The following is a 16,751-nucleotide window of genomic DNA, read 5'->3' as shown; positions in this document are numbered from 1 at the left end:
GTGTTGTGACCATGTGGTGACTGTGTGGTGACCGTGTGGTGACTTTGTGGTGACCTTGTGGTGACCTTGTGGTGACCATGTGGTGACCGTGTGGTGACCGTGTGGTGACTGTGTGGTGTCTGTGTGGTGACTGTATGGTGACTGTGTGGTGACTGTGTGGTGTCTGTGTGGTGACTGTGTGGTGTCTGTGTGGTGACTGTGTGGTGACTGTGTGGTGACTGTGTGGTGACCTTGTGGTGACTGTGTGGTGACTGTGTGGTGACTGTGTGGTGACCTTGTGGTGACCGTGTGGTGTCTGTGTGGTGACTGTGTGGTGTCTGTGTGGTGACTGTGTGGTGACTGTATGGTGACTGTGTGGTGACCTTGTGGTGACCGTGTGGTGTCTGTGTGGTGACCGTTATGGTGACTGTGTGGTGACTGTATGGTGACTGTTGTCAGATCACTACATCCTGGTGGGAGCTCACATCGACACATGGACAATGGGGGCCGTGGATGCAGGCTCCGGGTTCGCGGTGCTCATGGAGCTAGTCAGAGTGTACTCGTTCCAGGTCAAAAACGGTCAGTCCAGAGTTGTCTTCTGTCATCACTGTGTTTCATGTAAACTTACATGTAGTCTGAATTTACACGAGGCTGAAACAGAAAAAAACATGTTTCCCGTAAAACTTACACCCAAAACTGTCACTATCAACTGTACCCTTGACATGGAAATTCTTCTGTATAGTGAATCAAGTAGATGGTGAAGGCACCATTCACCCTGTGTAACTAAGGATGTCTTTACAAGGCACCATTCACCCTCTGTAACTAAGGATGTCTATACAAGGTACCATTCACCCTGTGTAACTAAGGGTGTCTTTACAAGGCACCATTCACCCTGTGTAACTAATGATGTCTATACAAGCACCATTCAACCTGTGTAACTAAGGGTGTCTTTACAAGGCACCATTCACCCTCTGTAACTAATGTCTTTACAAGGCACCATTCACCCTGTGTAACTTAGGATGTCTATACAAGGCACCATTCACCCTGTGTAACTAATGATGTCTATACAAGCACCATTCAACCTGTGTAACTAAGGGTGTCTTTACAAGGCACCATTCACCCTCTGTAACTAAGGATGTCTTTACAAGGCACCATTCACCCTCTGTAACTAAGGATGTCTTAACAAGGCACCATTCACCCTGTGTAACTAAGGATGTCTTTACAAGGCACCCTTCACCCTGTGGAACTAAGGATGTCTTTACAAGGCACCATTTACCCTGTGTAACTAAGGATGCCTTAACAAGGCACCATTCACCCTCTCTAACTCTCTACAAGGCACTATTCACCCCTTGTAACTAAGGATGTCTCTCTATGGCAGTATTCGCCCCTTGTAACTAAGGATGTCTCTCTATGGCAGTATTCGCCCCTTGTAACTAAGGATGTCTCTGTAAGGCACAATTCGCCCCTTGTAACTAAGGATGTCTCTGTAAGGCACTATTCGCCCCTTGTAACTAAGGATGTCCTTATAAGGCAGTATTCGCCCCTTGTAACTAAGGATGTCTCTATAAGGCAGTATTCGCCCCTTGTAACTAAGGATGTCTCTGTAAGGCACTATTCGCCCCTTGTAACTTAGGATGTCTCTATAAGGCAGTATTCGCCCCTTTTAACTAAGGATGTCTCTATAAGGCACTATTCGCCCCTTGTAACTAAGGATGTCTCTGTAAGGCACTATTCACCCCTTGTAAATATGGATGTCTCTATAAGGCACTATTCGCCCCTTGTAACTAAGGATGTCTCTATAAGGCAGTATTCGCCCCTTGTAACTAAGAATGTCTCTATAAGGCACTATTCACCCCTTGTAACTAAGGATGTCTCTATAAGGCAGTATTCGCCCCTTGTAACTAAGGATGTCTTTATAAGGCACTATTCACCCCTTGTAAATATTGATGTCTCTATAAGGCAGTATTCGCCCCTTGTAACTAAGGATGTCTCTGTAAGGCACTATTCGCCCCTTGTAACTAAGGATGTCCTTATAAGGCAGTATTCGCCCCTTGTAACTAAGGATGTCTCTGGATTTCAGGCTGGCAGCCCAGGAGAAGTGTTATCTTTGCTGTCTGGGATGCCTCCAAATATGGTCATATAGGTGCATATGAGTGGGTGCAGGTAAGCCTACCACACTCCTTGTCTCCTACTAGTCATTCCTGGGTAGATAAGGTCCCCAGAATGCAGAATCCAGGGTAGATAAATTCCCCAGAATGCAGAACCCAGTGTAGATAAAGTCCAAGAATGCAGAATCGAGGATGGACAAGGTCCCCAGAATGCAGAACTTAGGGTAGAAAAGGTTCCCAGAATGCAGAACCCAGGGTAGATAAAGTCCAAGAATGCAGAATCAAGGGTGCATACGGTCCCCAGAAAGCAGAACCCAGGGTAGACAAGGTCCCCAGAATGCAGAACTCAGGGTGGACAAGGACCCCAGAATGCAGAACCCAGGGTAGACAAGGTCTCCAGAATTCAGAATTCAGGGTACATAAGGTCCCCAGAATGCAGAACCCAGGGAAGACAAGGTACCCAGAATGCAGAACCGAGGGTAGACAAGGTCCCCAGAATGCAGAACCCAGGGAAGTTAAGGTCCCCAGAATACAGAATTCAGGGTAGATAAGGTCCCCAGGTTGCAGAACCCAGGGTAGATAAGGTCCCCAGAATGCAGAATTCAGGGTAGATAAGGTCCCCAGAATGCAGAACCCAGGGTAGACAAGATCTCCAGAATGCAGAATCCAGGGTAGATAAGGTCCCCAGAAAGCAGAACCCAGGGTAGATAAGGTCCCTAGAATGCAGAACTCAGGGTGGACGAGGACCCCAGAATGCAGAACCCAGGGTAGATAAAGTCCAAGAATACAGAATCCAGTGCTTGTCTCATCTTGGACATTCCTGGGTAGATAAGGTCCCAAAGAATGTCAGTGCTTGTCTTGCCATGAAAAAAATCAACATAAAAATGGAGGGAAGGTGAACAAAATATGATACGGATCAATTCACTCCCCTCCTCAGATAATCACTGCAACAGTGGCATTGCTGACAGGAATAGAAGACGCAGTCACTGCCTATCTTCAATAGGAGTTGGCAGAAGTTCTGCAAGGGTGTCTGACAGGAGTTCTCTCCCTTATCACACCCGCCTGATCCCTGAACCTGTGTCTGCCCTTACAAAGTAGTATTTTCCAGTATGCTCTGAAAGTGTTTCTGAATATCATGTTTAGCAATATGACTGGAAACACTCCTCCATGACAATTCCTGAACCAACCTTTTGGCTTGTGACAATTTCATGAATGTTGTTTTTGTGTCTGTTATATAACAGTATGTCTTGACATTGTCAGGAATACGAGAAGCAGCTAGGATATGGCGCCGTCACCTACATCAACCTGGACTCTGCTGTACGAGGTAACAACACCCTGCAATCTGTCCACTATTACTTCTAGTCAGTGCCGTGATATGACCTGTGAAGATCCGGGGTAGAACAGGTCTTCAGCAACCCATGCTAGCCGCAAAAGGCGACTATGCTTGTCGTAAGAGGCGACTAACAGGATCGAGTGGTCAGGCTCGCTGACTTGGTTGATGCATGTCATCGATCCCAATTGCGATGATTGATGCTCATGATATCAATCACTGGATTGTCTGGTCCAGAATAGATTATTTTGTACCGCCGTCATATAGCTGGAATATTGCTGTGTGCTGCATTAAACATCAAACCAGTGTTGTGATACAATCCAAGGAACCCTGAGGCTGATTCAGGTTACTTTTGTCAAGGCAACCAAATTTGGTGTAGGAAGATTTAAGTTCAACTTTTCCTAAACACTAACCATTATCATTGATTTGGGTGCTCAAAGTAAATTGTTTTGGTCGATCATTCTATATTGTCTTGGTGTATAGATGACTATATGGCAAGAGTGAGTGAGTATGGTTTTACACCACTTTTAGTAATATCACGGCAGAGGACACCAGAAATGGGCTTCACACATTGTACCCATGACAGGGATCAAACCCGGGTCTTCGGCGTGACGAGCAAACGCTTTAACCACGAGGCTACCCAATATGGCAAGAGGCAAAATAGAAAAAACATATTTTTTTCATTTTTTTAAAAAAAAAAATTCTAAATAAAATAGCAACTTTTTGGTTCACTTTTGCAAAACTTTGTTTATGCTGTTCTGTGGACAAGAAATTATACTGGTCTTGGAAATATTTGTGTAAACCATTATTGCATGCTTTGTACTGTATGTTTTAAGATAGGTCATACAATGTGATCACTATTCAGGCAACTACAGCTTCTATGCTGAAGCAAGCCCACTGCTGTATGACGTCATCTACGATGCCACGATGACCGTATCACTGGACGGAACACCTGTCTACAATTCCTGGAAGACCCTACTGCCGGGCATCAAGGACAAGAACAGGCCGCTGTGAGTTGGGTGTTCATTCATTTGCATTGCTCAGACAAATAAAGTGTAAAACAGACATGATATTTATTACAAGAATAGCACCACTCTCCTACCCAGATGCGCAAAATCCATGCAGCCAGTATAGTACCTCTGCCACAGGCCAGCGACATGCGACGATTCGTTACATCTTACACAGTCCATTCAAGCTATTGTATATATTTTTTATCTGTCCATTCAAGATATTGCAAATGTTTTTCATCTGTTTCATTTTTGACAAGTCTACATATCTAGATAGAATGGTTAACTTTCATTGAGAAAATATCCTAAATCGTAAAAACTATTTCCATTTGCGTAGTTATCCTTTGTTTACATTGGTTGTATGGCTCCACGTGCTGTCATCGAAGCCCTACGGAGAGCTAGCGATACGGTCACTTTGATGTGTAAATATGTATTGTCATGCAACTCACTGTCACAGTTCTAGTAGCATATCTATATACTTATGCAAAAAAAGATGTAAGGGACCCTAAGCATGCTAAGTACTTGCATTAGTTCTTTCTATTCTGTTTCTAAAAAAGCTTGTTTGTTTACAAACAAGAGAAAAGTCCGGTCACGTGATATGCAAATTAGCCGATGGCAGTGGTGGTATGCTTTGTCACCATGGTGCCGGAGTGTGGAAAAACACCAGCCACGTAAAATTACAAATAATGTCCAAGTATTCCTACAGTGGGAGCTCATTGGCACATTGGCCTTTAAGTACCAAGTTGATATAAAAAAACAACAGAAAAAGGTGAGAGTGCTCTTGGAGGAGTCTTGATATTGTGTTAAGATTTTGTGCCTTGCAGACAAATTATTCCTTGCTCAAATGGGATATTTGCTGATGTGGAGTGATTCTTCCTTATAACAGAGTGTATGTATGCTTCAGGGACTACTTGCAAAAGCGATCTTAGCGCTAAGATGATCGTAACTCCCATACTTTAACATAGGCTTACAATAGTCGTAGCGCTAAGATCGCTTTGTGCAAGTGGGTCCAGGGGGCGGTTGCACAAAGAGATCTTAGCTCCGAGATGATCGTAACTCCTATACTTTAACATAGGCTTACAATAGTCGTAGCGCTAAGATCGCTTTGTGCAAGTTGGTCCAGGTGTTAATCAGTTGTTATATTTCACAGTATTAATGACCTCGTCGGAGACAGTGATGCATCACCCTTTGCATACCATGTTGGCGTGCCCAGCATCGCTCCAGCATTTACCTATAACATACAGGTAACATATGTACTGATGTAAAGATTAGGCCAGGCATTTTATATTTTTCCGATTATGGACCCGTTGTCTCAAATCTGTTCAAAAAAATAAATCAGATTTCCATATTTCTTTTCCCCACCGATAGCCACGTAGTCAGTTATTTTATTTGTTATCATCACCTTTTAGTAAAAAATATATGAATTTACCTTTGTAAATTTGTAAAGAGATACATAATTGATTTTGGTGATCTTGAAGCTGAACATGAATAGCCTCCCTTGACAATTGTCCGGGCTGTAAGTGGTAGAATTTTTATTGTTACAAGGAGCTTTATCGTCACAAATGGCGGTCTTTTAACAAAAATGTATCTGGCTTTTTTTTTATTCTTTTTTTTTCCCTCCTCCAATCCTGGACTTTGGGCTTAAAAAACCATAATCCTAAAAATAAAAAAAGCCTGGCCTTATGTAGCATAATTCTATAATTTATCCTGGGAATAATCATAGCCCTAAACCCACAAGAAATCTGTTATGTGAAGGTATATATTCAGCATAGCTCCATCCTTCACCAATGTGTTTCCTGGTTTTGTATAATTCCTGTGAACTATTCAGTCATGACACTGTACTTACATCGTCATTGTCGGTAGAAGTACAAACACTCCTTTCTCCTCGGTCACCTTGGTTTTTTTCCCATTTATTTACCTCCAGTGACATCATCCTATTGCTCTCCAGTCGGGTTAAATCTTATAAACAGGGATGTTGTAATATCCCCTGGAATTTATATAACCAACCCCCCATGGTTTTATTCATAGAACTTCCATTTATATTGTAACATATGAATGTCTCTCGCTAGAAATTTATTTTGCATTTTAACACAATGTAACATCATGTAAAGTCAAATGAAAAATGTTTTCTTTATATTCCCGTGCATCGAACATGCAATCTTTGTTTCTGTTGCCCAGTGAGTTTACCACCATCTTCCCGAGGCAAGAGAGTTAACTGACTTTAAAAGTCCAGTTTCCACCCTTGCCGAACTAGATAGACACAATTTTATTGATAACAACTTCTTTAATACTGTATTAAAGAAGTTGTTATCCATAAAATTGTGTCTATCTTGTCATCCGTCAACTTCTAAGTAATGCCTATCAAACAACTTGCCAAACTAGGCTGGAATTACTGGGTCGATCGTAGCACCTCGAGTGGCTATTACTAGTTATGTCCCTTCTAAGCCTCTCCTATGGACCAATCAAATTCCACCTCTTGTATCACTTGCGTTTGCTTCACACAAAACGGTGGCGCCCAGTCAAGACGATCTGATAGATAATCAAGATCTATATTGTGATAAAACGGGTCTTACATCGCGAAATGCATCAAATCACATGAGCACCTTGATTAAAAGCATGAAAAGATTTGGAAAATATCTGCTGACAACCAGTTGGATGGTGAACATGTTTTGCAAATCCTGCAATCGACCGAAATCTGCACAACAGTTTATAAACCAGATTTCGATTTTGGTGCGCTTTTGATTGGACTATGCATAGACTCTATAGTCCAGCCAAAATGTAACTCCATAATACCAGCCTAGTTCGGCAAGGGTGGAAACTGTACCTTTATAGTCAGTTAACTCTCTTGCCTCGGGAAGATGGTTTACCACAAGGCTACAGGCGCATTGATAAATCACAATGTCTTTTTCAAGTACACGTATGCCAGCAATGAATATTTCGCGCCCGTTTCACGCCCCTTGGTTTTATCATAGAAACCATCCGACATGTTTTATCATCCACATAAACACTGACTGCTTTTGTAATTGCTGCTGTAGACACACCCAAACCTGCCAACGTATCCGGCCTACAGCACCCTGGAGGATGACAGCGAGTACCTGCAGACTCTCATCGACCCTGACTTCAAGCTGCACATCACGCTGACACAGATTGTGACTGACCTACTTCTGAGGCTGTCCGACAGCGCCATCCTGCCCTTCAACGTCAGCAACTATGCGCTCATATTCAGGAAGGGCAAAATGGAGCTTGATAAGTACCTGGTAGACATCCATGATGCCAGGATTAAAATCGGTATGTTGTCACGGGCAGACTTGATTGTGGTTTGTAGTGTATTGTTGAAACTTTGAGGAAGGTATGCAGAATATGTGGTTTTCTTGTCAAATAACATCTTTATCTCTTTGAGTGAGCCGACAAAATTGATATTTTCACAAGTTACACAAATAGGATTTATTTGAATCTTTTTCGATGTTTTGGATATAGTGCACATGCATTTGCTGATAAATGCGTTATATAGTTATGACCCATGAAGATCCAGGGTAGAATAGGTCTTCAGCAACCCATGCAGCCATACTTGTCTGATAGGCGACTAAGGGGATTGGGTGGTCAGGCTCACTGACTTGGTTGATCCATGTCATCGATCCCAATTGCATGGGACCCGTGAAGATCCGGGGTAGAATAGGTCTTCAGCAACCCATGCTTGCCGTAAAAGGCAACTAACGGGATTGGATGGTCAGGCTCGCTGACTTGGTTGATCCATGTCATCGATCCCAATTGCATGGGACCCGTGAAGATCCGGGGTAGAATAGGTCTTCAGCAAACCATGCTTGCCGTAAAAGGCAACTATACTTGTCATAAGAGGCGACTAATGGGATTGGGTGGTCAGGCTCGCTGACTTGGTTGATGCATGTCATCGGTCCCAAATGTTTGGATTGATGCTCATGATGTCAATCACTGGATTGTCTGGTCCAGACTCGATTATTTACAGACCGCCATCATATAGCTAGAATATTGCAGAGTGCGGTGTTAAATAACAAACAAACAAACATATAGGTATCAATGACTTTATGAGAATACTTGTTTAGGAGTATAAAGCTGAAATGTGGTTGATGCAATACTTAGTGTTTATTAATGACGTGCTCATTATTTTGTTGAAATGTAGTTTCAACTTTATATGCCTGTGAATAAATATTTGAAGTGACAATCAGTGTAGATTGTGTGAGTAACAGATAATCCAATTTGTCTCCGATGTCTTCATGACTAGTCATTGGTGTGAACATTAGAGGTATTTAATTCAGACCACATCAATGTAATAGACTGCTGTGTTCTCAATGTCACCACATTTGTGTCATCGCTGATGTTAAACTCACTCACTCATTTCGTTTCAGACATGCTCTATGCTGGAATTCAAAACTTCACAGATTCTGCAAACATTTTCCATAAACGTTTTACATCGGTTGATAAAACAAAAATAACGTAAGTACTACTTATATTTGAGCTCAATATAAGTTTGGGGTCAGTGCCAGCAAGAGTTGAGCAGTGCCTGTCAACCCACCCAAGGAAAGTCTGTGACAAGTGTCATGCAGTTCATAGCCTATTCCCCTACTTTTTACAAGCGAGATATGTTTCATGCATGTAATGTAAAGAATGACTTTTCTATTTTCTGTCATGAGCGGAGTCAAATGATATCTTTGTCTCCAACATATTACTTATCAGAGCATACAGTGTGTATGAGTGAGTGAGTGAGTTGGGTTTAACGCCGCTTTTAACTGTATTCCAGTTATATCGCAGCATGTCAGCTTAATATGGGAGGAAAGCCCGAAGTGATGCAGGTCTCACACATTTACCACTTAGGTGAAACCCACGAGCACGAGTACAGTGCTGACAAATCTAGAAACATAATCGGGATGAGCAGGTATTCGAACCCACAATCATAGGTTTCTGGCGTGTCCAAGGGATGCAACTCTGCACAGTGAATGGCGGTGCCTTAGACAAATGGGCCACCCCTGTCCCTCATCCAGTATGGCCAGTGAAAATGTTTTTACTTTCTATTCTAAACCTGTTTGTCTAAGACCTGTTTTCTATGAAACCACTTCTGGATGTTCCATGTTCTATTTCAGGGAATTTGCTTTGCACAAGATGAATGATCAAGTTATACAACTGTCCCGCGCCTTTATATCCCATCAGGGCTTTCCAGGGCATCCACAATACAGGTAGAGTTGTCTCCCCATACCGGTAGAGTTGTCTCCCCATACAGGTCGAGTTATCTCCCCATACAGGTAGAGTTGTCTCACAATAAAGGTAGAGTTGTTTCACAATACAGTTAGAGTTGTCTCACAATACAGGTAGAGTTGTCTCACAACACAGGTAGATTTGTCTCACAATACAGGTAGAGTTATCTCACAATAAAGGTCGAGCTGTTTAACAATACCGGTAGAGTTGTCTCACAATACAGGTAGAGTTGTCTCCCCATACAGGTAGAGTTGTCTCACAACACAGGTAGAGTTGTCTCCCCATACAGGTAGAGTTATCTTACAACACAGGTAGAGTTGTCTCCCCATACAGGTAGAGTTGTCTCACAACACGGGTAGAGTTGTCTCACAATACAGATAGATTTGTCTCACAATACAGGTAGAGTTGTCTCACAATACAGGTAGAGTTGTCTCACAACACAGGTAGATTTGTCTCACAATACAGGTAGAGTTATCTCACAATAAAGGTCGAGCTGTTTAACAATACCGGTAGAGTTGTCTCACAATACAGGTAGAGTTGTCTCCCCATACAGGTAGAGTTGTCTCACAACACAGGTAGAGTTGTCTCCCCATACAGGTAGAGTTATCTTACAACACAGGTAGAGTTGTCTCCCCATACAGGTAGAGTTGTCTCACAACACGGGTAGAGTTGTCTCACAATACAGTTAGATTTGTCTCACAATACAGGTAGAGTTGTCTCACAATACAGGTAGAGTTGTCTCACAATACAGGTAGAGTTGTCTCACAATACAGGTAGAGTTGTCTCACAATACAGGTAGATTTGTCTCACAACACAGGTAGATTTGTCTCACAATACAGGTAGAGTTGTCTCACAATACAGTTAGAGTTGTCTCAAAATACAGGTAGAGTTATCTCACAATACAGGTAGAGTTGTCTCACAATACAGATAGAGTTGTCTTACAATACAGGTAGAGTTGTGTCACAATACCGGTAGAGCTGTCTCACAATAGTGGTAGAGTTATCTCACAATAAAGGTCGAGCTGTTTAACAATACCGGTAGAGTTGTCTCACAATACAAGTAGAGTTGTCTCACAACACAGGTAGAGTTGTCTCACAACACAGGTAGAGTTGTCTCACAATACAGGCAGAATTGTCTCAAAATACAGGTAGAGTTATTTCACATTTCAGTTAGATTTGTCTCACAATACAGTTAAATTTGTCTCACAATACAGGTAGAGTTATCTCACAACACAGGTAGAGTTGTCTCACAAAACAGGTAGAGTTGTCTCACAATACAGGTAGAGTTGTCTCACAATACAGGTAGAGTTGTCTCACAATACAGGGAAAGTTGTCTCACAATACAGGTAGAGTTGTCTCACAATACAGGTAGAGTTGTCTCACAATACAGGTAGAGTTGTCTCACAATACAGGGAAAGTTGTCTCACAACACAGGTAGAGTTGTCTCACAATACAGGTAGAGTTGTCTCACAATACAGGGAAAGTTGTCTCACAACACAGGTAGAGTTGTCTCACAATTCCTATTGCAATAACATAAAAGAAATAAGTTTTGAGGTTTGGTTAAACCTTGGTTTACTAACTCACTGCAAATGTTTCTTTCAGGAACGTGTTAGTGTCCCCTCACCCCGAGAACCTGAATGATGAGACCGTCTTCCCTGGTTTGATCTGGGGAGCCATTGAGGGTAAGAGGTCCGGCAACTGGGACATGTTCCGACACCAACTGTCAGTGCTACTGGTGTGTTTGAGACAAGCGAGAGACATTTTGACAGAAGATATAATTTCCGCCACGTTGTGAGAGCTCCATGAAGGGAGATAACTTGTGACTATGCAGGGGAGGGTGGTGTATCTTGCCATAGACGCTAGCTGTATGTATTCTATAACATTCCCTGTACGGTGTGATGTAGTCCTAGACAGGCAGCTTCTTATTGGATTATATCACAGGTGGCATTGGATATCTACAGTTTGTGCATGTGCATGTCAGTGATGAGCCCTAATCAAGGATATATTTCACCAATCAATGGAAAGGATTCGGAAGTCAGTGATCCTGGACTGTAAAAACATTTGACTGTACCAAGAGTATGATATATAGATATTGACATTCCCTGATTAAAGTGAGATATCCATGATTTGGGGCATGTGATACTTCATTATGGCCCTTACTATGGACTGTGTTTCTGTGGAGGGTTGCCCTGGGAGATGGTTCTCTTCCTGATTCCACATTGCGAGTGTTGGTGTTGGCTCTATAAACAAGGACTTTCAGCAGCAATGTTTCAGTATCCTGTAGCTACATCAGGTGTTAAATATACATGTACTGGGCTGGTGACTCCTACAGATGGTCCCTTGTAAAGGACATTGTATCTATTCATTATTTCCCAACAATGGTTCGGCAACAGTGGACAGAAGATGAGCAGAGGCTGTTTTCAGGGATTTCAGGAGACAGTAGAAATGTCAATGTCCAGAGCTTTGGAGATGTTTGTCAAGGTCGAATAAGCAGCTACACAAATTCCAGGCGTCACTGGATGTTCAATGTGATTGACATTTGTGATTCTGTTGGTGCTGATTGGAAGAAGTAACATCTATCAATCTGGATATAAATACTGACCAAGTTAATCCCCGATCACACAACCTCATGCCAAGATGTGTGATGTCAACATTACTTGAACTGTATCAGATGTGTGATGTCAATATTACTTGAGCTGTTTCAGATGTGTGATGTCGACATCACTTGAGCTGTATCAGATGTGTGATGTCGACATCACTTGAGCTGTATCAAGATGTGTGATGTCAACATTACTTTAGCTGTATCAGATGTGTGATGTCGACATCACTTGAGCTGTATCAGATGTGTGATGTCGACATCACTTGAGCTGTATCAGATGTGTGTTGTCAACATCACTTGAGCTGTATCAGATGTGTGATGTCGACATCACTTGAGCTGTATCAGATGTGTGATGTCGACATCACTTGAGCTGTATCAGATGTGTGATGTCGACATCACTTGAGCTGTATCAGATGTGTGATGTCGACATCACTTGAGCTGTATCAGATGTGTGATGTCGACATCACTTGAGCTGTATCAAGATGTGTGATGTCGACATCACTTGAGCTGTATCAGATGTGTGATGTCAACACCACTTGAGCTGTATCAGATGTGTGATGTCGACATCACTTGAGCTGTATCAGATGTGTGATGTCAACATCACTTGAGCTGTATCAAGATGTGTGATGTCAACAATACTTGAGCTCTATCAGATGTGTGATGTCGACATCACTTGAGCTGTATCAGATGTGTGATGTCGACATCACTTGAGCTGTATCAGATGTGTGATGTCAACACCACTTGAGCTGTATCAGATGTGTGATGTCGACATCACTTGAGCTGTATCAGATGTGTGATATGAACATTACTTGAGCTGTGTCAGATGTGTGATGTCGACATCACTTGAGCTGTATCAGATGTGTGATGTCGACATCACTTGAGCTGTATCAGATGTGTGATGTCAACATCACTTGAGCTGTATCAAGATGTGTGATGTCAACAATACTTGAGCTCTATCAGATGTGTGATGTCGACATCACTTGAGCTGTATCAGATGTGTGATGTCGACATCACTTGAGCTGTATCAGATGTGTGATGTCAACACCACTTGAGCTGTATCAGATGTGTGATGTCGACATCACTTGAGCTGTATCAGATGTGTGATATGAACATTACTTGAGCTGTGTCAGATGTGTGATGTCGACATCACCGTAAGTACTAAGTGATCTAAAAGTCAGAAGCATCCCTATTCGAGCACATAGTGTGATAGCAAGGTGGACACCAAGCTGTGCTGATGTTGTTGGGAAGAACGCATTTCTGTAGATACATCATGAAGTCATTCTTTAGACTTTGAAATCATGTAAATACTGATCTGATATTTATATGCGTTTTTGTGATATCAATGTACCTTTAACTGTCCTTTGCATACCATGTTTTTAAGGAAACCGTCAGAATGTTTGTACTTTTCTTTTGTTCGTCGTCAAGTTATTTGAATCAAGCCTCCCGAAATCCCCCGGCTTCCTGTAGCATCTTCCATAGAACGTTTGTAGCCATGACAGGAAGGAATGCTGTGTTCCTGGAGTGATCTGTCAGATGGAAGCTGTTCATATGTTTACTTGTTGCTCATTGCACTTAAAGCCAGAAAAGCTCTCAGCCAAAATTTTACCAAAGAATGAAACCTTCCAGATTTAGATGTTTGTATTTGTTGTCCATAAGGCCTTCGGAACTGTTTTTATGTACAGATTGTTGACTCTATTGTTGCTCATCGATGTCATGAAGTCCTCTGAAAGGCCCTGGTAATGTAGTCATTGAAGTGTTGGATCCTCAGGCTAAAGAACAGGGTTCACTGTGTAAGTGTTGGATCCTCGGGCTAAAGAACAGGGTTCACTGTGCAAGTGTTGGATCCTCGGGCTAAAGAACAGGGTTCAATGTGTAAGTGTTGGATCCTCGGGCTAAAGAACAGGGTTCACTGTGTAAGTGTTGGATCCTCGGGCTAAAGAACAGGGATCACTGTGTAAGTGTTGGATCCTTTGGCTAAAGAACAGGGTTCACTGTGTAAGTGTTGGATCCTCGGGCTAAAGAACAGGGTTCACTGTGTGGATCGTCAGGCTAAAGAACAGGGTTCACTGTGTAAGTGTTGGATCCTCGGGCTAAAGAACAGGGTTCACTGTGTAAGTGTTGGATCCTCGGGCTAAAGAACAGGGTTCACTGTGTGGATCGTCAGGCTAAAGAACAGGGTTCACTGTGTAAGTGTTGGATCCTCGGGCTAAAGAACAGGGTTCACTGTGTAGAGCTCATTCCCGGTGTCATCTGCCATGATGGAAATTGTTGATAAAGCAGTGGAAAAGTCACTCAGTAAAAATGCCGAGGAATAAAGATGACATTACCAGATGCGAGAAGACACTTCATTTGTCACTGTCATCATATTACTGAATTCAAACTATAAGAAAATTCTTTCTTCGGTGTCTTGGGTTGATTCAGAAGTAGAAAGTATTTGGTTTATGTATCCTGCAGCCAAATGTTTCCAATACTGAGTTCTGCATCATCCGCCTGTATCTGCTACCTATGTTCAGTAATGGAAAATTCTCACAAGGCGTTTTCTGTTTCATAATCTGTGAAGTGGTTCATGAAAAAAAGAAGCTGGAAGGAAACATTTAAAGTAAAATAATAAAGAACCTCTTGTGAACCTTTGCTTCATGTGTACCGGGGAGCCTCTATCAAGTACTAGTGGCCAGTACCTCATCACTGACTATAGGTAGTAGTTGGGCCGATGTTATGTCTCTGTACTGGTGGGGCGGTCGGGTAGCTTAGTCGTTAAAGCGTTCGCTCGTCACGCCGAAAACCCGGGTTCGATTCCCGACATGGGTATAATGTGTGAAGCCAATTTCTGGTGTTTCCCCTGCCGTGATATTGCTGGAATATTGCTAAAAGCGGCGTAAAACCATACTCATCACTGTTCAGGCCCAGTGAAGACTGCACCAGAAACTTGCGTCTCTTGAACCAAAGCAAAGAAAGTCGCACAAAAGACAAGAAAGTCGCACATCAAAATGTCTTTCCTTTGAACATGTAGCAGCAGAATTAAACATTTCTGAATAGGACGGGTAGCCTAGTGGTTAAAGCGTTCGCTCGTCACGCCGAAGACCCGGGTTCCATTCCCGACATGGGTACAATGTGTGAAGCCCATTTCTGGTGTCCCCCGCCGTGATATTGCTGGAATATTGCTAAAAGCGGCGTAAAACCATACTCACTCACTCACTCTGAATAGGACAAGATCACATGAGTACAACAATGTCTTGTCTGCTTGTGACAAAATCTTTTAAGATCTCTTGAGGTTCATTTCCAACACCACTGTACATCCGCATTGTGAACCAATTCCAAGATGAGATTTTTTGAAAGAATGCCTGCTATATTACAATCTGCTAAATGAGTACTTACTTTTTCCCACTTTTATGTCATTCATAAATTTGAACCTGGTGGTGTCTGTCGATATTGTGTCTGTGAATAAGATCTGTCCATGTCCATGAATTTCAACAGAATCAATCACATCATATAATCTTGCTTCTTAGCAGGTTGACCTGAACACTGACTACTGACATCGGAGTATCAAACAAAGAAGGAAGAATATTGTCACATTTTATCAAATAAATGTAAAATGATTGAAAAAAGAAAAAAGTATAAAAAAAAGAAAAGAATATTAAAAGATGTCATAATACAGATACCATGTCCAGATCAATGTTCGTTCAAATTACGTTTTCAGCTCCCTGGGGAGTATAAACCCAGGCTGCCTGATAGACATAGATATTCTGATCCTGCTCTCTCTGAGTTTGTGAGTGAAAGGAAACCTGAAGTCAGTTATATGTGTACCTCTTAACACGACCTGCATCGGTTCATGTACATCCAGGGTGCATAGGTGCCCCAGTCATCTAAGGCGCCGTGATTCGCTGTGCAGAGTTGCGTCCCTTGGGGACGCCAGAAACCTATGATTGTGGGTTCGAATCCCGGTTCGCCTCGATTATGTTTCTAGGTTTGTCACCACCATACTCGTGCTCGTGGGTTTCTCCGAAGTGGTTAACGTCTATATAACTGCGGTATAACTGGAATACTGTTAAAAGCGACGTTAAACCCAACTCACTCAGTCAGTCATTCATGTACACTCATGTATTCCATTCCAGTCTGTTGGCTGCAATACAAGAATGTCATCGAAGTCATCGGTTTCTTTAGTTTCACTGGTAACATTACAACCTTGACATGTACACAATATATGGGAAATAATAATAAAGTTCAGATATGGAGTAATGATGAGTATATGCTGTGTAGATATTGACTGTATCATCCCAGATCTGGTATATTCAATTGTGATTGGTTGTTTTTAATTCCACCATTTATCATGTTCGTTGGCATTGTTTTCACATAGAAATCCAGAACTTGTTCCCGATGCTGTTATCATGCATAATTGTTTACACTAATTTTATCATGCTCTCTCATAGAAGAGCTTATTTGTTATTCTGTTGGATTTTAATTTATAATTTCAGCATGCACTAATCACAACATGACGATGACATC

The 16,751-nt window shown here is 42.2% G+C and overlaps 1 protein-coding gene across 5 annotated transcripts in view; it reads left to right on the top strand.

Moving 5' to 3' along the window:
- LOC139477865 (putative N-acetylated-alpha-linked acidic dipeptidase) overlaps nt 1–12,453 on the top strand; it is a 198,385-nt gene extending 185,932 nt beyond the window's left edge. For all 5 annotated transcript variants that reach the window (XM_071260299.1, XM_071260301.1, XM_071260298.1 and 2 more), the window contains exons 11-19: nt 439–558; nt 2,060–2,142; nt 3,348–3,411; nt 4,283–4,427; nt 5,575–5,668; nt 7,460–7,712; nt 8,807–8,894; nt 9,539–9,631; nt 11,252–12,453. In XM_071260299.1, the coding sequence (XP_071116400.1) occupies nt 439–558; nt 2,060–2,142; nt 3,348–3,411; nt 4,283–4,427; nt 5,575–5,668; nt 7,460–7,712; nt 8,807–8,894; nt 9,539–9,631; nt 11,252–11,444 (1,133 nt within the window). In that variant the 3' untranslated portion in view covers nt 11,445–12,453. The remainder of the gene's footprint in view (nt 1–438; nt 559–2,059; nt 2,143–3,347; nt 3,412–4,282; nt 4,428–5,574; nt 5,669–7,459; nt 7,713–8,806; nt 8,895–9,538; nt 9,632–11,251) is intronic.
- Nucleotides 12,454–16,751: the final 4,298 nt, after the last annotated feature.

Source organism: Haliotis cracherodii, unplaced genomic scaffold (genome assembly GCF_022045235.1).
Source record: "Haliotis cracherodii isolate W230 unplaced genomic scaffold, xgHalCrac1.p SCAF_36, whole genome shotgun sequence".
NCBI classification, from domain to species: Eukaryota; Metazoa; Mollusca; class Gastropoda; order Lepetellida; family Haliotidae; genus Haliotis; species Haliotis cracherodii.
Note: the sequence above shows the minus strand (reverse complement) of the source record. Positions and strands in the feature narration are given on the sequence as shown.